General features: G+C 39.9%; 1 protein-coding gene across 2 annotated transcripts; it reads right to left on the minus strand.

Annotated features, from left to right (window-relative positions):
• Window positions 1-130: 130 nt before the first annotated feature.
• Window positions 131-22,654, minus strand: dok7b (docking protein 7b). Of its 2 annotated transcripts, none has more exons than XM_042427487.1 (13): window positions 22,529-22,654; window positions 22,365-22,410; window positions 21,387-21,475; window positions 20,614-20,764; window positions 17,699-17,899; window positions 11,706-11,825; window positions 8,819-8,929; window positions 7,328-8,232; window positions 4,162-4,233; window positions 3,130-3,175; window positions 2,875-3,027; window positions 2,492-2,689; window positions 131-1,571 (listed from the first exon to the last, which is right to left on the minus strand). In XM_042427487.1, the coding sequence occupies exons 1-13, from the start codon at window positions 22,580-22,582 to the stop codon at window positions 1,435-1,437; spliced, it is 2,283 nt and encodes a 760-aa protein (XP_042283421.1). In that variant the 5' UTR covers window positions 22,583-22,654; the 3' UTR covers window positions 131-1,434. The 2 variants fall into 2 exon arrangements, with proteins under 2 accessions (XP_042283421.1, XP_042283411.1); XM_042427477.1 differs by having other exon boundaries at window positions 2,465-2,689.

The following is a 22,654-nucleotide window of genomic DNA, read 5'->3' on the forward strand; positions in this document are numbered from 1 at the left end:
CTGTTACCAGTGTAGTAACTCATACCTTGGCCTGCTCAAATGTGGTCATGTTACTGATATTGTCTTATCAATATGAGATGAAGATGCTCTGTAGATTCAGATAACAAGCACTGAAAACTTGGGACCTGAAAATGTAACAGCAATCTTTAATGTTCAGTAAGATACAGGTGCCAACAACATACAAACAGTAATATTTGAAAAATATAGTTTAATATTATTCATATTGTCTTGGCATAAATAAAAGCAAATACTATTTACACATCCTGTAGAAGAAAGCAGCTCCTGCAGAGACATTAACAGGCTATTCTTGGTAAAGAACTAACTTTTTCTGACCCCCCCCCCCCCTCTTGTTGTTTCTCCTCGTCTCCTCCTCAGACACACTAGTGGGGAAACACCACCATAAAAATAAATTAGTGTCAGATATTGGACAATTTGTCCCGATGATATCAAGAGGGAGGTGAGAAATTGGAACACACACTGTGCTCTTCCATTCATCAACTCCTGCCCTCTCACAGACCAGAAGCAGAGACATTGATTACAGTGATGAATGTTACTGGCTGGCTGATTACTCAGTCATGTCCTGCTTTGGCCACATGGGCCTGGATTAATGTAATTTGCACCTGAGATATAACTCTAAGCTGCTTATTTCAATCGAACGCTTTCAAGCTCTGATGTGGAATGATAGCCAAGCAAGCTGGGACTCTTAACGGTCGATTGTAGAGTGTCAGTGTGATGAGGGAGGCTTGATCTCATTGTGTGATGATATTCTGCTCCAACCCTGTGATAAATAATATGAATTTATACCATGGCAGTTGGTGACCTCTTGGTTAGAGTGGTAACAACAAACAGACTCACACCCAAACAGTGCTCCAATCAGGAAAAAAGTTAATCTAGCCAGAATATGAAATAAATTCAAGCTTAACAAATTACAATGTGACATCACAATACATCGCTGTATATCTGTGTCTGCTATCTAGAATATCAGTGGTAAACATCAGGTTTTGGTTTCAGATTAAGGCCATTTTCTACCAACATTCAAGTGAATTTTAAAGGCAGTTATAACCAGTTTCCCCTCTGACATTTGTCTCAGCAGACATAAGTGCCATGCAGCCCAAAAAATTTGGGGGTAAAAGTCAACAAGTGAAATGTAGGAACACTGATTTAAGTATACAAGTGGGGTTGAAGGAAACTGCACACACAAAGAAATGACAAACATCCATAAGCAGCTATACAAGAGACTTCCCAGGCATTTCCTATTTTCTTCTTATTCTTAGTGGAATGGATTGTTTTGCAGGAATTTCTGTTCACTGGCAGTACTGTGTGTGTATTTATGAGTATGACAATGATTGATGAGCAATGTAGCTTATTCGAAGAAATGCAGAGAATCAGCATTGAGAACTGTTTTGAAGTGTCATCGAGTTGGGCGTAGCAAAGTCAGGTCGGTGGCCCTCTCCGCCTGCTCTCCAGCTGAGTCAGTCTGTCCTGCCTGCCCTGAACGTGCTCCGCCCCCACTCTCTGAGCTGTTTCCATGGCAGCGATGTCTAGGTGGGCATACCCGATGGAGCCCTCTTCTGGTTGGGTGGTACCAGTGGTAAAAGGGGAGAAAACAGAAGAAATGTGTGTCTACAGTATGACGCATTAACTTAACATTGTGACATACAACAATGACCTCTCAATACCTGGGATGCAACGTTACTTTGACCTCATACGGAGCTGAACCTTACACCATTTTCTTATGACAACATTTTCTTCATTGTTAGTGCTGGAATATATCGATAAAACATTCATTTTTATCTGTGTGATTTTAAAAATGCACACGTTTTCAGTTTGCCAATTAACACCTGATCATTTTTAAACATTTAGATCGCTGGAAATGATTTTGTCACTGCTGTTAATTGCTTAATTTTCACCGTCCAAAAATGTGTTACTAGGCTCTGAAGCAGCAATAAAAATTTAATTCATGTCTGTTCCCAGAATAAACAGTTTCTCCTTATTCCTTACGGGTAAAAATCAGCCTCTGTTTCCTTACACTTCTTCAAATATCACTGATGGATACAGAGAGGCAGATCAGAAAAATAAGTAGCAGCAGGATGCTCTCAAACAAACCAAATGTTTAAAAAAAATCTGCTCTGTAAATTTTTTAGTCTGTACGTCTGCCACGCTTCTAGTTACAAGGCGGTGCATGAGAAAGATAGATGACATTTAGCCAAAAAGAACTGATATTTGCAAAGCAACGGGACACTTTCTAATAACCCTGTGCTGTTCTTCCTTCCTTCCTCCTGTCTTTGTTAACTTTCCCTCATGACAGTGGGTGACATTTGTAATGCACTATATGCATTGTGGGTGGCAGAGAGTTGGGGGGAAAAACCTGACACAAAGGCTGATGTAAAGATGGAAAAGGAAGAAGCAGCAGGAAACGAAAAATAGAGATTTAAAATGTCCATTTAAGGCTCGGTGTTCTTACTGGGTCTGCAGAGCTGCAAAGTGTTACCTCTGACAGCACTGTGTGGACTGGAGACTGGAGATGAACTGGGCTCCTGCAGGTCCAGCTCTGTGTAGAGGAGCTCTCTGTTAGTTCTAGCTGGCAGGGGGCTAATAGGGATGTTGACATAATTAACAGTGCTGTCACTGTGTAGCCCGGTGTCCAGGGGTGCAGATGGAGGAGCTTCACTGTGAGACTGGAACATACCTGAGAGAAAAATCCAAAAAAAGAGAGCTCTTTAGAGTGGTTGCCCATTTGATCCTTGCCAATAAATTGACAATTAATCAATAGTACGCTACTCTTGATAGAAAAACACCAAGACAAACCTGTTACACCTGGCAAATATGAGACATATGACAATTTACTCATCAGAAATTAGGTAATACTCTTACCGCATGCTGATGTTGGGCGACGCATGCTCAGTGTGATAGGCAGAGGCGGAGGTCCAGAGGGAGGAAAAGAGGGCAGCCACCTCTTCAGACCTGCAAACTTATTACCAACATCCCCACTGTCATCATGTTCCTCTCTCACACAGAGAGGAGGGTCTGAATGGGAACACAGTTTAACACATTAGTGTTTGACACTGACACAGTTCCACTTCAATTCACACAGTGGCAGCGAGACAATGAGACACAATCACACTGCACCTGGTTTATCTGCAGAAGGTGATGGACCTGAAGGTGAGTTGTCAACCTATAAAGTAAGTGACAAAAGGATTATTTAAAAGGTTTTATCTTGAAGCACTGGAACACCTTACTCTTTCCTTCTGTATCTGTAAAACTTAAGCTGCCTTAAAAGACGGGTTCAAAATTTTTCAAGTCTGTCTTAAAACAACAGTCAGGTGCTCAAATGAACACTGACATGTTTGTCTTGCTGCAATCATTCCTCCTGTTCATACTGACCATTCAGAGATCCCTTATAATGAACTTTCAATGTAAGGGATGGGGGACAAAATCTACAGCCAAAGAGTATTTAAAAGTTTATTTGACACTAATATGCGGCTTCAGCCTTCCAAATTAGTCAGATCAAATCAATATCTTTCAAAGTTACAGTCTTTTTAGCGCCAAAGTCTCTTTTTGTTACGATCCTTCTCCTGCAGCTCAACAGGAAAACACTGTCTGTCGAGATACAAAAAGGACATTTCTTACTAAAGGGACTATAACTGTGAATGATATTATTTATTTGACTAACTCAAACTGCTGAGGTCCCATATTATCAGAAAAAAAATTTAATAAATTTTTGCACCAAAAACAAGTCTGGATTTTGTCTCCCATCACTTACTGTACATCGAAGTAGAATGGAGAAAGGAAGAGTGATTATAGCAAGCAAAATCTGTTTCAATGTTTATATGGACACCTGATTTATCCTTTAACTTATCCTTTAATGCTCCCGTCAGTTGCTTTAAAGTCATCATCATGTTTATCTGTGACATGGTAATATGTAATGTAACAGTAGCTAAAATTAGCCACCATAAGATACTGGTCATACCAGACCAAGTAAGGCTGTAGCAGCAAAACCACTGAGTGTATTGAAATGAGAAAGACTGTTTTTTATTTATTATGAACTCAACTATTCATTTTAAGAGGAAGACTGGTATTTCTTCATTTAAATGTTACATAATCACACTTCAAACCTACTACAGTTCTTTTTACAAGCCACATAAGCAAGTAAAACCTTACCGGCGTGAAGCAGCTGTTCCTTGCAGACCGCAACTGCTCTGGTGAAATGTAGTTGTCTAAATCATGACTGCACTGTGTGGGGAGATATGAGAAGTTACCGTCATGGCAGGGTTAGATATTTGTCCTGGCAACATTCAACACAGACACTGTCAAATAGGAAAACAGTAACTTTTTAAAATACTGAGAAACAAGGACAAAAAAGATGGTGAGAGGGGAGGAAATGCAAGCAGCCGTGGACAGAAAGATTTATAAAGGGATTGATAAGGAGAGAGAAGGAAGTGTGAGGGCATGAGGTGAAGAAATGCGGGTGTTACAGAGCCAAGAGAACAGAGCTGACATCTTTAAGAGGTTGCAGACAGGAGACAAAAGGATAGCTGGCTCAGACATTAGAAATCTCTGACAGTGTGTCCCAATTTACCACTTTCTCCTGCCCACACCAGCTAACAACGCAGCAGTCTCCAGCTTTAGGAATATTCTCTGTCATATGGTTTGTTTCAGCGGACATGAAGCAGGAATCATCTTATTAACAGACATGAAGAGTGTGTATTTTTTGCCACGTTGAACCGCTGACACTTCAGAGTTGAGGATTGATGAATAAAGAAAACTCATTTGTGCTTCGTACAACAGGATTCTCCTCTCTGAGGGTTTCTGTCTGTTTCATCACTGCTCATTAACTTTCTGGGTCCCCTTTTGCTCTCTCTCTCCAGCGTACACATGCTATATAATGAACGCACACACGCGCGCGCACACACACACACTCCTACACAAGCTGTCAGAAATCACAAGACATGCTGCTTCCTTTCCTGCTCTGATAATAATTTGCTCGCTACAAGGGGGAAAGCACTTTTCACAACCCATCAGAAAATTAATTATACACAATGTGAAGAAGTCTCTTCTGGGGGATTTTGGGGTTTCAGACAAATGTATCAAAAGGAAAATAACAGCAGCTCTAGACAGGTTTTTGATGGAAACTCACACCTCATTTTTTACAATTATTGCTTTCCTATATGGGCGGTTCATTGGCTCAGAGATGAGCACTGTCACCCTGCAGTTATAGAAGGACCTGGGTTTGACTCACTGTCACATATGTCTGGTGTTTGAATCTTCTCACCATGTAACCGATGCCTGTGGTCTTCAGACCAAAGGCATCCAAAGTCCTGACATTGGATGTCTTTGGGACATCCAAACTCCCCATATGGAAGAGACAGAGAAGGCATGCTGTGAGTGCAGGAAGGCAGCCAGGCAGGCAGTAGCACAGCATGAGCTGGTGTAGCTCACAAATGGTTAGAGAAGTTTTTGCTCTCCAAGTCTTGTGTTGCAGTGGTAGTGATGAAGAATATTGTGTACAGAAATAGTTAAGTTTAGGTATCATTCTTTCTTGGCATTATGCAGTGTTTTCGAGGGCAGCTACCCAAGTGAGTCATTTGGTTGAATAACAAGTAGCAGAATATATGTGAAGAGGCCAGATAATTGCTACTTGAACTGCAGGTGCATCAGTCGCAATCACTGCAAAATTATGTAAGGCAGAAAGGGCAAAAATGAAAATGACTACATAGGCCAAACAGAATAAAACTGCACTTACAAAGAGCAGCAGTGATAAGACATACAGTATATCCTCACTAAGACCGACTAAAGAAACACTTAATGAGCAATTTGCTGGACAACCTATAACCTCAAAAATTACCATAAAGTTGAACCAACATTTCTGACAGGTAATATATCTATCTATATCTATCTACATATATATATACATACATACATATATGTATATGTGTATGTATATATGTATATATATGTGTGTGTGTGTGTATATATATATATATATATATATATATATATATATATATATATATATATATATATATATATATATATATATATATATATATATATATATATATGTGTGTGTTGCTGTGTTAGAAGGTTGTAAGTCTTGTACTTTATGACGACTTTCCTGATGTTTGTGCCCTATTTCCTTTCCTTTCCTTTTACTACCTCTGATCAATCAATACAGGTATTCCTGTATTGATTGATCCTCGGTTCTTGTGATACATTCTATTTGTGGAGCTCCCAGTTAATTTGGACTTTGGGAACTTCATTTGTGAACTGCATTTCCCATGTGTACTTGCATGAATAGGCACAGGGTTGCTCTATTTAATGTCATTATACCTTTTGAGATTCCCTTGTGGCAAATATTCACCCTGATGAAGATCTGATTAATGAAAACTGTTGAAATGTGGTCAGGATACAGATCTATCCCACTAGCACAATAGAGCATTACAGGTCCTCAGAAGTTAAGAGTGCATCCCAAAATTATTACTGTCGGAATATATGAGAGAGGTTCTAATTTTTGTCGCTTGTTAAGAGAGAAAAAAGACATTCAGAGCTCACTCCAGGATGCCTAAATTTACAGAGAACTCTATTACAGCTAAACTTCTTTGACAGCAGGTGCCAACTTGGTAACCTCAGTAATATCACTCACCCAGCCTCTTTCCTTATTCCCTAACATCCAAACCATATTTCTACTGGGGAGCTCATCCTAGCTTATTAGCACAAGGGATAGTTATATAAGATCCCATTTATTCGGTCAAGAATAAAAAAAAAAAATACCACTGTGGGCTTAATAAATGCAAGCAGGCACATTAAAGAGAGATTAGCAACTGTGGGAGCAATCCAAGAGCTGGAGTAAGTGATTTGCATGATGATTTGCAAACATCTCGTTTCATTTCATTAAGTCTCTATTGTTAATGTAAATGTTAGCACAGAGACTAAACTCCCAAAGAGAGCTTGAAGCTGGGAAAAATATCAGTTCAGGGCAGAGATTCAATTATATAATGATGAGAATCTGTTTACATTCTTGGATTGTACTGTATTATAATGTGATTAACCAAATCTCCTCAGGGTGATTAGACTCTAGTATTATGAAAATGTTTCAAAAAAGCATATTTTCTCTTCACTGGTCTTACTTAGAGCCTGTTTAAAATATAGAACTGAAATGATCCAGTTCCATACATGGGGTTTTAAGTCCATAGAGGACTTAAAGGTCTTAAAGGTACGTGTAGTCTTAGCCTTAGCTAACATGATACTCATGTATAGTCTCTCCTATGTGAAACATTCTGCTCAGTTGGTTTATTGATTGATTGAAAGAGTGTGAGACCATCAGTACCTGTGTTTCTCCACAAACAAAGCCTCCAGGTAACAGCGGTGATCTGGGTGTCGACCTCCCCTCACTGTCCACAGAGGGCGCCCTCTCACTGCCCCAGGAGTGTGAGCGCTGCATCATGGGCTGACGCTGAGCCCTGGGTCCTGTGGGGCAGTTGTTGAACTCTTGTCCCTGGCTACCACCCCCATCCCCACCGCTCCTGCTGTCCCTGTCCAGCCCAGGTGGGCCTCCCTGGGCTGAGGGTTCCCTCAGGGACAGGGACTGGAGCAGACTCCTTGGGGTATCATACTGCAGTCTGAGCAGGCTGGGGATCTGGTACTCCTCACCGTGCCCCTGAGATGGACAAGAGCTACATCTGGAGGCACAAGAGCGGGAGGAGGAGGTAGCACCACTGAGCTCTGGGGTATGTATGGACTGAAAGGGAAAAGGAGGAGGAGGAGGAGTGGGGGGAGGAGCGAAATGAGGTGAAGAAAGAGGAGGTGGGGCAGGTAAACTGGCCACGGAGCCAAAGTCCTCCCCTCCTCCCTGACTGGCCGTGTCCAGACTCCCTGTGTATGAGGAGAAGCTCCCTGAGTAAGACGACTGACTGCCTGCCGCTATCCCAATCCCACTGTCTAATGAGCTCTGCCGCCCGCTGTCATGGAGACCACGAGGGTGGAGCTGGGCGGAGGACGGACGAGTACCAGAGTTTCCCATCACAGCAGCATAAAGCCGGTCATCTGAGCTGGCCAAAACCTTCAGCGTGGATGAGCTTGACGCTGTCTCGTTGGAGAGGTGCGGCCTAGCTAACGGCTCCGCCCACAGTGGAATTCTGCTTCCATAGCTTGCGTCTGATTGGCTGGAGGAGGAGCTGGAGATGCTGCTGTGGTCGTCCCCGGCAACAGATGTACTGCAGCTGTAAGTGGAGGCTGAAGAGAAAGTTATTGCTGAAGTAATTTATTAACCAATCCTCAAAGTGACACAGACACACACTGAGATGCATTCATCCTACACAAACCAGAAATTAAAACTGCTGTATACACAACATTTAATTAATAATATGTAAATCAAACTGTTAGTTTGTCTCTGGGTACAGAATATTGTGACCCTGTGAAATTCATTTTCAATTAACTGCTCTCATTCGCTACAGTTCAAGTCCTCTGCAGGCGTTTCTATGCGGTGACGGCAGAAATCATGAAGGCTTACTTTCCAAGACTCTCTCTGAGCTTTGGAGGCAGTCAGCAAAAACAAATCATACTGAGCCTCACATTTCTGACTAATATACACACACAATTATGACTATACTTCTCTAGAATGGCCTCATAAATATAAACCAGTGATTAAGCCTTTGTGTGGACAGACATCCAGTGAGCTTGAGGAGACAAGGTTCAATGATGAATAAAAGACTCACAATTTACAAGCCCTAAGATGATGCATGCTATCCCCCTGATACATTACAGTGCTCATGTTGGTTACTCATAAATAGCTTGAAGTGAAGTACATAGAATAATGTACCTGTGCTGCTCGCTAGGCTGCAGTGAGACAACATGCTGAGTCTTTTCTCCAGATCTGATGCCTCCTGGCTGATCCGTTCCTCTGCTGAGGCTGGGTCAGCATAGGGATCCGCTGTTTGTACATTACACACAGAAAGGAACAGACACACGCACACACAAAGACATCATAAAACCTTTAGACTGCAGGGGAATGAAGGACACATTAATACACACAGGTTTACCATTTACAATTTGACATTTTGTATTTATAACAGATAATGTTGTATTTGCATCTTAACTTCCTTTACTTGCTTATCTTTGACTGATTCTTTTTATGAGACTATTAACTGTATAGTAAGTGTACTGGAAGTAAAAAATACTGATTAAATTATATGTATTTTTACCATAGACACTGTGTTGTAAGAGCCCTACTGTGCTCATCAACCTCCTCCTTAAGATGTCTGCAATGTATATGTGTCTCCATCTGTTACACTGGCTTGTAAATTTAACATCTCCCAGAGGAGGCTATAGACGCCTCGATTATCTGTTGGAACATCAATTTAGTGTAAAACCCTGCCAATTACACACTTAATGCCTACTATATATACATACTGTAGAGGCGGGTGTAAGGGAGGAGGCCTCTGGGGTGTAAGAGTGTGTGTGTGTGTCATTTTGCGAACGTCGCAGTGGGTCAGGGTGTTTGTGTGTATAGGTGTCAACAACCTAACCCCTGGATCTCTGCCTCTGGACCGGAGCAGCTAATGCTAACGTGCAGATGCCAAGTTTCTTCACTACGCTATGTGAGGTGTCAGCTAACATTTGCTAACGTTGCTAGTCTATGCTAATTATAGCTGCTTCACAGCACTGAATGTCGTGAGGTTACAGTGGGGCCCAGAGCAGACTGACTCAGGCTGGCTGACACTAGAATAAAAGTTACAGGGAGGCTGAAGTTTAACTGCGGCCACTTTCAACCTGGATGCTATTTTTCCATTTTTTTTCATTAGACTGACGTGATTCTGACCCAACTCTAACCACCTACAGGCCTACAACTATGCACAGAACAGATGTTAGCCTGTGTTTTTATCTGTCTAATCCAATCCTATTATATTCAATTTGTAACATGTACAACATATAGATGTATATTTTAGTCATATTTTCAGTATTTACATTACTTTAATTGTAGTCAAAGTAGCAATAATGTGAAAACACTCCATCACAAGTCACACATTCAACATTTTACTTAAATACAGAAGTCTTAGCCACAAAATAGTTACCTCTGAAATGTAGTGTAATATAACTATAAGATGTACAAAAAAGGGATAATCAGTTAAAGTACTTCAGTACCAAGTACAGCACTTTAGTAAATGTGGTAGTTTCACCACTGCAACTCATCCATGAGCTTATAAATATGTCAGTGTAAGATAGAGGGAGACTTTTTTTTTTTTTTGGTTGATTTTTGGAGAGCCTTGGCAGTACTGAACTGCAGAAGAGCACTTCACACCCTGACATTGGTGGAGTGTAACTCATTATATTTACTCAAGTACTGTGTTTAAATACAATTTTAAGATACTTGTACTTTACCTGAGTATTTCCTTTTTATTCTACTTTGTACTTCTGCTCCACTACATTTCAGGAGCAAATTTTGTGTTGCATTACATTTATTTCACAGCTATAGTTACTAGCTACTGTACTTTTCAGATCAATATTTTATATGTTAAAATTATCAGTTTATAAAATATGCATTGTTATAGACTGATATATTCTGATTACACGTATATGTCAATGAATCAATATTAATTAATACTCCAATAATATATTTACATATAATAAATATAACACTCTAAATGGGAACATTACACATAATGAGAACTTTTACTTTTGATACTTTCAGTACATTTTGCGGCCAATACTTATGTGCCTTTACTTAAGTACGATTTTGAATGCATGACTTTTACTTGTACTGGAATATTTTTATACTGTGGTATTGCAACTTTTACTTAAATAAAAGATCTCAATACCTCTTCCACCACTGCACCCTGACAAGCAGGATAAATATAATTCTACAGAAACCTACTGACAGGAAAGTTAAAATCCATCAGTATGATGGAAATAGATGGGAGAACTGGGTCCAGGTCTAAAATAGTCAGGTACTATCATAAATTTAAACGATAACTGACTCTGCAGAAAGTGTTAAGAGCAGTTTTATTTGCAGTAGCTAACTGCTGAAATGGAGAGGAAGGTTTCTTCATAAAGTCAGTTGTTACAGTATTAAAAAAAAATAAAGCTAGGAGGGAGTTACTGTGGATTTTTGTGCATTTAAATATCAAAAACCAAAAATAGACCCTGAGATGTGTATGCGTATGCTGTATTAGCACATTCTCACAGTGGAATAAGCTTGTCTCTGTCTATACAAAGGTATTATAGAGTTGTCAGATCCTTGGTATCTGTCCTGTACAGGTTCTGTCTTTTCAGCTGTCACTAAACCCTCTGTCTGCATATCGTAGGTCTTAGAAATGCCTGTGAAATTAGCAGTATGTTACAATAGTGCACAAGTCACATGCAAAGGCATAACCCCCTAATCCACAGGGTGACCCTTGGGGATTTAAGCATGTGATGTTTCCGTTAGCATGGCGCCTCAGACAAATGCTAAACATGCACACTAAACAGGCAGTAAACTTTTATAATGGAAGTCACAGAGTCACATACCGATATGATTGATTGTTTTAGTTCAGAGCAGTGGGACCCTTTTGAAAACATCCTTGCTTAAAAGACTGAAATTCCTGCTTACACTGCATCTTATTTATGTTTGCAGACATATTCTGTGTGTATATTGTAAAAAAGCTGGAGTGATACTGTTCGATACTTGTGTTTGTGTGTGTGTGTGTGTGTGTGTGTGTGTGTGTGTTCACCTGGCAGGGCGGGTCGCAGGCCATGCGGGACCCTGCTGGGGTTGATGCCCCTTACGATGCAGTCAAACAGGAAACTGATCTGCTCTCCTTCTGAACAGGACAAGAAGAACACACCAGCCCCTGGAAGATAGATGAACAGTGTGGCACAACAAGGCAGAGGTAAAAAAAAAATCTGTAGTAAGTGGTAAAATAATGAGTAAAATCACAATTTTTTGCGCAAGGCCAAACAATATCCTCTGAGGCTCAGAGGGCTCTTGTAAACGCAAGGCTGTTCTTTGAGCCAGTAACAAGCCTTTCATTTAAAGGTTACATAAAACGTCCCCCCCCTCTGCTATCAAGCCAACACAGAAGTAGGAGTCTGTGAAAACACAAGACAAGCAAAAATTCATGAAACATCAAAATCTCACATCATGGTGTTATTTGAAAGACAGCCACAAAGTAAGCCCTTACTCAGGGTTTTGGTTTAAAAAAAAAAAAAATCATCTTTGTTCTTTTGTTCATCTATGCACTGAGTTTGCTGCTAATAAAAGAGCGTAACAGCTGAGAAAGTAGAGCAGAAACACATTATTTGGAAAGATAACAACTGAGTCAGTCTGAGTAATGCCATTCAGCAAAGTGTCTTGGTTTTAAATGTCATTTCTAAGAAACAGATTTGAGAAAAAAAAAAGCACTGGTATTGAAAATGTGTCTTAGTTGTGATACATTATGTTTGTATTTATGAGACAATCTAAAAGAAAATTCCAAAGCTCAACAAAACGTACTTAACCTTACTAACTTATCATTTTTCTTACTTATTAAAATATGCTTTCAGAGCTCTGTTTAGCTTTTCCAGTTGACTGATTGAAAAGATTTTCTCATCGCTGAACATTCATTGTAACGGAAGCCAATCAGCCTCATCAGCCATCATGTATTTTATCGTATTCTCTGGAGTGAGTGGAAATGTCTGGCCAACTCATCGAATCACAAGCTCAGTCAGAGTTTCACAGCAAGAAGGAGATGAAGCAGAAAATATAATCATAGATATTATCTTTGTTCGGCCATTAGCTGAAATTATGCTTGTATGACAGAATTTCACATAGTAACTATCTTTTACATTTTCTGTTAAAAAAAAAAAAAAGCAACAAAGACTGATAAAGAGACTTTTTGAGGTTTCAGATCTCTTCTCATGATTTAGTGCAGTCACAGCTACTGGGGTTGGACAAAATAATAGGAACATAATAAAATCTAATGTAAACACTACCTTTGTGAATGTCCAGTATGTTTTATGTCGACCGTTGAGGAGATGTTTACTCAACTCTGCTGTCATTTTTAGGCTTGTGGTTTGAATTGCATTACATTGTAAGATGTTCACTGGATGATTGTTCTATACTTAGATAACATAAACTGCAGGCTCAAGGATGGCTCATGCAGGTATGACGTCAGACAGATACCCAGTCTGATGCTGGAATGTATCCAGTATAACACAATACAAACTACAAAGTCTCCAAAATAACCATAAAGTTGAATCAACAACCTCTCTGAAACAAAAACTGAACATTTATTTCAAAGCTGTTGTATTAGACTGCATCAGTTTTAGCAAGATGTACGTAATAAACTGGAAGCTGAATTTAATTAGGTTATAATTATCTTTTTTTTTGGTTTTGTTTTTCCTTTATGGCTTTAACTCGATTACATCAATCAGTTTTCCATTCGGTGGAGGTGCTGCATTAACAGTATTAGCAATTTTCCCTCTTGAGTTGCTGTGCTCTACTACACATGCCTCCACCAAGATTTATATTTTATGTATCAAACACTCAGCCCTTGAAAACTTTAAAGGTAGCTGTATAAACTTTGTAAGACAAAACTACAAACTTTGAAAAACTGCCTTTAAGGTCTACAGGAGGTGAGTATCACTTAAAGCCTGATCGGTCAAAGCTGTGCTTAAATGTACAAACACTGTCCAGTATAACTCCACTTATTAAATCCTACACTTTCTTTTGAAATTATCTCATGCATAGTTTGAAAATAATTCTGTCCGTAAGCAGCATAGGGTTGTATTTCTTTCTACTTTCTTCTTTTCATCTGGTGGGTAAAAAATAAACATAATCAGAGGCCTTGAAATGCTTTTTTCCCTGCACAAACAATTTTGGAACAACTTTTAATCAAAAGAGACATATCTAGTGTTAGAAAGAAAAATATTAGGATGTGTTGGGATGAAATAAGATGTATTTCTCTATTTTCTGTGATTTTCTTGGAAGGCATTTTTTGGCAGTCATATTCACTTTTTTATTACTTTTATACTTTTTTTTTTATTATTATTATGTTATGAACACCAAGGGGCATTGTTGGACTCCAGTCATTTCACAAATATGCTGAGTTCGGCGACATGAAAGCTCATCTTAAAGGAGACAGATCTTATTTTCTAATAACAAATAAATATTGTAGCAGTCAATTTTATATTGAATATGGAAATGAGCAGCTTTTCTGTTGGATAACAACATTACAACCAGTCTTTTGTCTACTTGGGACTGGTGTTCAGCTTATTTGTTCACACAGACAACTTCCATCCTCTACACTGGTTTACAGAGTGTAAGAGTTGGGCTTTCTATGAACTACAGTTTTCTGTGAAAATGATAATGACGTATATAGTTGTAATGGGTCAGACTTTTGTCCAATATTTTGTCTTGAGAATGTTTCACCACTCATCCAAGAGGCTTCATCACTTCTAATAGAGAGTCAGAGACATTTTAACTTCTATTGGTCATTCACACCTTAATGACACATGACAGAGTAGCTGAAGTTGCCTTTTACTTTATACTATACTAACCAGAATTAATGAGAATATGGACAAACTATAACAACATGACTTTGTCTGATGTAGAAATGCTGCATAATAATTTAAAACATATAACGAACGCCACACGAGAAAAACAAACTCACACGTGCATCAACATACTTACTGAACTACAAGACAACGTGTGTACGTGTGCGTTTGTGTGTGTGTTTACGCCTGCTGAGGGACATGGAAAGATTGCTGACATAGCATGTCGGCTTAAAATTTCTTTTACTTAGATCACAAGGTTTGATGGACATCCAAACCCTGCAGAGGATCATTTATTACTGTATGCATGTGTGCACTAAGGACCTGTGTGTGTGTGTGTGTGTGTGTGTGTGTTGGCTATGAGGCCTACATGAACACGTGTGGGCCTGATAAGCCAGAAAATATCTGTCTAGCTAAGACACAGGCTCTGCTCCAAACATCATTGATTACAGAACACTGTGGCCTCATTAACACATCCAATAAGAGCTGAACTACTGATTTCACTCCATACTGATTCACACTAAAACACTGTGTGTGTGTATTTGACTGTATAATGTCCAAAAAAACATTCATGAGGAAGCTGCCTCAACTGATTATTGCCTAGTAAAAGGCTTTGCACAGCAAGACTGCCCGCTATCCCACAGGACTGGTCACAGAGTGCGTGCGTGTGTGTGTGTGTGTCCATGGCAGTAAAAAGGCTCGTCACGTCACTGTGGTGTAAGCCGTCAACTCTGCAGCCAGAAATTGTATCGTCCGAGGCGCAGCTGACTTTGAAAGTGCAGCTGCAGCAGAGAGCACTGTGGCAGTCAAGGGTAAAATATTTTTATACAGCAGCATTAGATGACCGAGAGACTCGCTTACTGATTTGCTTGAGCATAAAAGCCTCTGAGGGAAAGAGAACAGAGAGAACACAGCTTTTCACAGCAAATATGTTGACTTGTCATATAAAGACACAGGTGTAACTTTACACATTGATGATGACTCCGTTCTATTTAGATGCCCCAGTAAGCTATGACAATGAACCAGCACCAACAGACAGGACCCTGAACATGAAATCAGGACCCTGACATGCAATACAGCCATTATTCATGTTAATAATTACAGCTGTGCTTTTCCTGCTATGACATATCTGTTAGCTGAGAAAAATGACCATTATAAAGTGACTGATCTGACCAGAAGTACAACCAGTGCTGGATGAAAATCTATGCAGCAGTGAATTTCACTCTGGGAGTTTTACATTATTGTTGTTGGTTTGAGTCGCTAACAGCAGCAAAAAGTATTGGTGAGACAACAGAAAAGAAAATCAGTGCTAACAGGAAGGAGAGTGGTATCAATCTTCTCATGTAACTCTCTGCAAGAGAGCAAATAAGATTATTTCCCAAAATGTTAAACTATCCTTTAATGGAGATGCTAGCTGAAGCAAAGCTAACTATGTTCAATTTTAATGACCGACCCTTCCAAAACACAAAGTATCTGTTGTCTGGTAGTTTTGTACTGTGTTATCTGCTAAATTTCTACTTTTGTCAGGAAAAGCAAGTGCACATCCTCTTACACAATTGCTGCATAAATATTTGCATATATAAGCCATGTTGCACTACCTCTGCTTGGTGACAAGTGGATAAAACACTCCCAACTACTCACTGTGTCTGGGCAGTGTCACAGATAAGAGACTGAAGTGTTTGCTGTGATTTCTGGGTAATGTACAAATGATTGAAACACTGTTGGGACCTGACTGAAAACAGAAAATTTAGTTTGTAAATGTCCAGAAGAAAATATGTTCCTGGTGAAACCAGACAACACTCCATAAAATGACTGCTGGCACATCTCACATATACTCACCAAATACAAATAAACATGTAAACATGTAAACTAACACTCTGCTTTTACCTTGCAGTCATGCAAGGAATGTCACTTGCCGATTTGACTCTCACATTTCTCTCTTTCTGTCACTCACTCTTTTTTTCTGCCACACCAAGAGGCCCTCTCTCTACCATCCCTGTGCCTGCTGGGTAATATGTACATAAGGTGAAGAAAGCAACTGTGATTGGCTGTCTAGCCCCCGGGCACTATGTGATTGGCTGAGTGACCACAACAGGGGAGGCCGGTATTTATAGCTGTTGCTCATCAGAACACTGAAACCAGAGCCTCTGGACCTCATGGTTATTCCTGTAGGAGCCATGAGTCTGCTTACACACACACACACACACAGACGTCACATAAGTGCATATTGCACTCAGAAACTTTCTCTTCACACTGTTATATCTCTTAAACACTGACAGTGAGGAGATGAAGGAATAACCATAAGCATATTTCCAGGTATCTGCATACCTGGAAATTGCAAGTGTCCCATTAAACACTTTTCTTGTCGTCCATGTGTCTCTTACACACACACACGCACATACACATCCCCTCCCAAAAACATAAAACTGCCTCTCATTCTTCACATACAAGCTCACATCAACTGGACATTCAGAGGATACCTAAACCTTGGCAACCACACAAACACACACACACACAGCATTATTTGGTGGGCAGGCCCACAGTACAGTGTGGTGGGTTCATTTCTTACATTGATAAAGTTACTCTATAAACACCTGCAATAAATCACAGGTTTATTTATTGGCCTGTTAGTGTTAAATGACAGAGCTATCGTTCTGCAAACCCTAGAGGTAAAATTAGGAGGAGAATTTATTTATCTAAAGGAGACACTTTAAAAAATAGAATGTAGATACCTTAGATTTTGGATTTTGGTACCATTTTCTTATATCCCTCAAGCTGCATCTTCAACTTAATTTAGTTGTTTGTATTTGCATGTAACAAGAGTTAAATTGATGATGTTTTTTGTGGTCACTCAAAGCCATCTTGGCTTAAAAGAAATAACAAAAGAAATTGTGTTTTCTGTAAGAGACAGAATAATTAACAACCACTTTTTCAATATTTGACCGTCTCGCTTTTCTTGTGCAACATTCAATCAATATGGGCACCAAGAAACAAAGTTTGAATTAGTTAGAAAGTATCTCACATTATATGATCTAGGTTTGTCCAGTTACACACAAATAAGAAATATACCAACAACAACAAAACTGAGTCAGCTATGTGAGGCTCTGTACTTTGCCAAAGTAGTGTTAGTGTTGCCTTTTTGGCTGCAGGCTGCAGTGTCTATATTCACACAGCAGAAAAACCTCTTACTCACAGTATCCACAGCGAGTGCCCCCCTCGAACACAAAGCCATTTGGCACAGCACCATATCGACGTAACGCCGACAACTTCCAGTGGCCAATGACAACAGGAGGGAGGCCCCTAGTGAGGACCAATAGGTTGTTGCACAGGTGGAGGGAGGCGGGGCCACTTTCCAGTTTGGTACCTGGCTCCACATTGACGCTGAACCTGTGGACTGAGGAGTGAAACACAGACAGACAGAGAGGTGTGAAAAAGACAAATGAGTGTGTGTGTGTGTCCCACATACTTAGTCATAAAGACAATAGAGGTATCATTGATCACAAAGCCACATCAATCACTAAACAAATGAGGTGGAACATAAAAACAAACAGTATACCACACACACACACACACACAGAAACACACAAGCACACATAAAACAGTGATGGCGGTGATAATGATGATTTAGCAGTTCTTTAAGCTCTGCTGGCTGCAATTTGTCATCACTCAGTTTGTGCAGATGGCACTTTTTCAGCGCCAAGCTCTGTCTCCCCCTCTCACACACTGTATTGCATCACATACAGTTTACATACTGTACATGTAGAACTATATACTTGCCCACAGAGCATCATCAGTGGAGCCTGGTGGGTAAAAATAATCATCATCTATCCTTGAAGTCACGAGACAATAATAAAATTGTACTAAATAAACAAAAAGACTGAAAAATCTAAGAATTTATATGGTAAATAAATTCATAAAAACGTATTTTATGTAGAGACTAAAGGACGCTTGCTGTTTTCTGTTAAGTCTGTGGAGCGAACTGAAGAGCTCTGCCTGGATAACTAGGTGCAGTCTGTCTTGCAGGCAGCTGAACAGTCAAAGATGTAGCTGAGGGCTAAGTCATGCTTTGTGTTAAAAAAATCTCTGCAAACGTTTTGCATAGCATAGTGAAATGAATTAAAACCAGTGGCTGCCTGGAAGGTAGGAGGAAATGAGCATGCTTGTGAAAATGTTAACAGAAATGTAAAATGTTGTATACTACAACGAGAAACACCACCGGTATAAGAGGCTGCCAGTGGAGGATATTTAAATTAAGATGAAACGGTTTCTACATTTGGCTGAAGAGAAAAGCCTTGCAGCAGCATGGTAGACAACATGCAGGCATTAAATAGACTTTTGTTAGGTAATTGGAGCTGTAGTGATTTACAAGAGGAAATAAATCTGTGAAGGACTTTTTGTAGGTCAGCTCAAGGTTGTGGTGGATACACCGAATCATCCCTAGATTCTGTGATGTGAGTTTTACATCGGAAGATAAATATCCAGCGTTCGTGTTATGAATTTTATTTTAATAATCAGAGGAACAGAAAAGAGAGTTAGTGTCGTTAAACTGGAAGATGTTCTCTGACACTGAGCTCTTAATATCTAAGATGGCTCTAATTCAAAAAGTCAAGACAGCTGCTGTTAGAGGTTTTCGAGGGGAGATATGTTACAGTCACATGGTGATGAAGGAGCAGACTGCTTGTGGATAATATGATTAAGGGGAAGAAATGAATGGAGCCTTGAAAATATCTTGCAGGTGATATTTCAGAGGAAGAATTAGCTGTTCGGAGAGATGTTATAGGTAGTGACAGTGCCATCTGTGCAAAAAAAAAAAGCGCATTCGAGTCACAGCCTGGCACGGTTAAAATTCAGACCGGAGTCATTTAAATAAGTTATTAAAATTCATGATAGTTGAGGGAACATGTTCTCAATAAGACTAGTTTTATAAAGAAAGTTTGGACAGAGATAAAAAGTTATTTATGAGGCCTGCCAGTTAAAATTCTTTTGTGAAACGCTGCTAACTTATAATTGAAAGCCAGAGTTTTTAACAATAGGTAAAATGATTAAAGTGTTGAATACTTTGAGGTGCTTGGCTGGAACTGCATCAACAGATGAAAGATTGTATTATCTTCCTCAGAATTTATTGTGGTAATAAGGCTCTGAAAAATATTTTTCAGTTCTCGTGAAAACACATTTGCGAGCTTCTTATTGTGCAGGAGAAGTCTCTGAGGTAGAGGAGGGACAAACAACCAAATACTACAATAAAAATGATCCTTTAGAGGCATTATTTCTTGAAAATTTGGAACACACTATAGTATAAGATAAACATAACTTTTATAAGGTACATTACTTTGGCACAGTCCACTCTTTTTTCCATACCCACTCTCCACTCAAAAGAAAGTTGTGATGTCGAGACAGCAGATTTTGCAGATAAAGAACGGCCAATGTGATGGGAAAGAGATTGCATCTGTTTGTGTAATTCCACTTCAGAAAGTGACCTCCAGTGGCTTTTTTCTTTTAATTTTTAACCTTTACGAGTGAGCACAGATGTTTTATTTAAGCAAAACACTGATTCACATGCAGAAATATCTTCCATTCAGTCAAATTACAGAAGATTTTCAGGCTTTGAAAACACGTGAAGGCCAATGAGTGATTAAAAAAATACCCTGTCCTAAATGCTCTTAAAAACACAAGTAGTCCGATTTTACTCAACAATAGCAAGAAATTATTGTAATATACATTGATCGAAGGTTTGAAGGAATAATTTGTTGATTGATAACACAGTGAATGAACTCTTCATCAATTTCTGGAACTCCAAACTCATCATCTTTTTTGCAGTTTGTTTTAGAACTGATGAAAAGTTTCTTATTCACATTTACAACTACTCAGTGTTTGAGGATGAGATCAGATACGACTAGACCTGGAGAATCAAAGCTTTACTTGTGGGCCTTCATGAATACAAGGATTGTTGCAGCAATACTTGATAAAAAAAAACAACTTATAAAACAAACAGCACACATTTTTGATGCGTGTTATCGAGCTTTCCCCTTCAGCGCACAAAACCCTGCACATCACACCCTCAAACAACAACACAGCACTGCGACATCCACACAAGGCCAAACCACTGACCTTCTCCCAGGCTGTAACGGATGCGGGCATCCCAAGCCAGCAGGGCTTCTCGGCTGTGGAAGCCCAGGACCAGCGTGTGTGCCAGGCAGAGGATGGAGAGGGTGTAGGATACACCGTCGTAGCCCGTCCCTGGCTCCACACCACAGATGCCCTAACAAAGCAGAGTAGTTGTTTCTATTATCACATTTGAGATGGCTGCATTTGGTAAAATATCATTTTTTCCTGTTCTATCATCTCTCCTGATAGAGGTGAAGTGGATTCATCCAAATTAAATTCTGATATCAGGTGTAGAGACTTTTCCAGCCAAAGGAGGTGACAAACTGAAACTCAAGAGCGAAACACGAGGCAGTCTCAAATATCAGAGAGTGAGCAGTCTGTCCGGGGAAAGCTGAATTCATTAATGTTATAGTGAACCTTGTGACTCTCTGGTCCCTTTGGACTTAATAATCTTACACACATAACAACAATATGAGCTTTAAAATGTCTTGATGTGATGTTTTGGACTCATATAGTTAACTGCCAGAAGTCTTTTATAGCTGACAAATTCTGACTGGCATTCATTCTAATGTGACCCACTTCAAGTCCCTCCTCCTATGTGGCATTAGCATTATTTGATCTATGCTGTGTACATGTGACAGCAGTCTCATGATAGCAGTAGGAAGCCTGAGGTATCCATCAAAGCGCTGTAATAAAACTGCCACCAGTGCGATTCACCTGCACTTCAGATCAGAGGCAGCCAGCCTTTGGTCTGCTGCAGCCGAACATATACATACCTCCAGTGTCACATTTAGCCTCTCCTTGTGGCCGCTACTCTTCTCCTTCCCTTTCTTCTTCTCCTTATACACCAGCAGAGACAGACAGTCTGAGGCAGACACACACACACACACACACACACACACACACAGAGAGAGAGAGAGAGAGAGAGAGAATGACAAGCTTTAAAGACTGACAGGCTCAAAAGTCAATTTTCTGATTAATAGCAGAATAACAACACTGTCACTTTTTTGTAATCCCTGCTGCGTGCCTGCGTGTGTTTGTGGCACAGCTGTCATAACAAATCCCTAAAACAATGAACTGATCGGTTGGCACAGCTGATGATGAAAATCAAGACACAAATGTACGCACATAGGTTACATGATCACAGAGAGAGAGAGAGAGAGAGAGGGAGAGAGAGTACATCATTCCCACCACTCCTGCCAGTTCCTGTAGTCATGGTATGTGTGCTGATGAGCTCAGTGTCCTCACAGCATCTCAAGTGAAACTCACTTCATTTTTTAAAGACACGTGGCTCCCTTTTTCTACCAAACTTGCGGAGAAAAAAAACCTGTTACACTAAAGTTATGTCACAGTTTCTGTTTGTGGTTGCAGCTTTTCAAATAATTAACCTTAAATCCAACTGGCACTATAGAGCCCTCGTGATTTTATGTCCCCATTCCTAATTTGAAGAGGACACGTCTGCACCGTTTCAAGGTGATTTTGCTCAATTTAATAAATGCAATGACTCGATCAACTCAGCTGCATCCACTGCGCAACACCCACACGTGTTGACGCGGATATGTTGCGTTATGCGCTCCTGTGGCGCACAGCCAAGAGTCCGGTTGACAAGTTGTGATTAGTTTAACTTCAGAAAATCGGATGATATTAGTGCCGAATGCTACGGGTGACTGAGCTGATCCTGCGTGGTTGTGAAAATGTGCAAAAACTGACCAGAGTTTATAGATTATAAAAATAGAAGCGGTTTCGCCACTTACCTGCGACCGGAGAGGGCTTCCGAAGAACGACCCACCGAGTCTTCCACTGTGGAGAGGTTTGTAAAGAAACAACAAATTACAAAGTATATATCCCTCTGGTCGGCCTTGAAGTTTAGAGGAAATATTTTTAAGCTTAAAATAAGAAGAACATTGGTGGAATTCACCTTTTTTCCATCTCTAAACTTGACTTGTCCCTCCGCGACAACAGTATCCGTCATCTTCTGTCATGGTTCCGAGCAGCTGTGCGTGTGTGTGTGTGTGTGTGTGTGTGTGTGTGTGTGTGTGTGTGT

This window comes from Thunnus maccoyii, chromosome 2 (assembly GCF_910596095.1).
Source record: "Thunnus maccoyii chromosome 2, fThuMac1.1, whole genome shotgun sequence".
In the NCBI taxonomy this organism is placed as follows: Eukaryota; Metazoa; Chordata; class Actinopteri; order Scombriformes; family Scombridae; genus Thunnus; species Thunnus maccoyii.

Bases quoted from the DNA above. Each gene is read 5' to 3' on its own strand.
- dok7b (XM_042427477.1), bottom strand. From the start codon at position 22,582: ATGACGGATACTGTTGTCGCGGAGGGACAAGTCAAGTTTAGAGATGGA. The intron at 17,900-20,613 runs GTCAGTGGTTTG...TTCACTCCTCAG, and splicing joins CCGTTACAGCCTGGGAGAAG to TCCACAGGTTCAGCGTCAAT. The intron at 4,234-7,327 runs GTACTGATGGTC...CTCCCCACACAG, and splicing joins TTGTTTGTGGAGAAACACAG to TGCAGTCATGATTTAGACAA.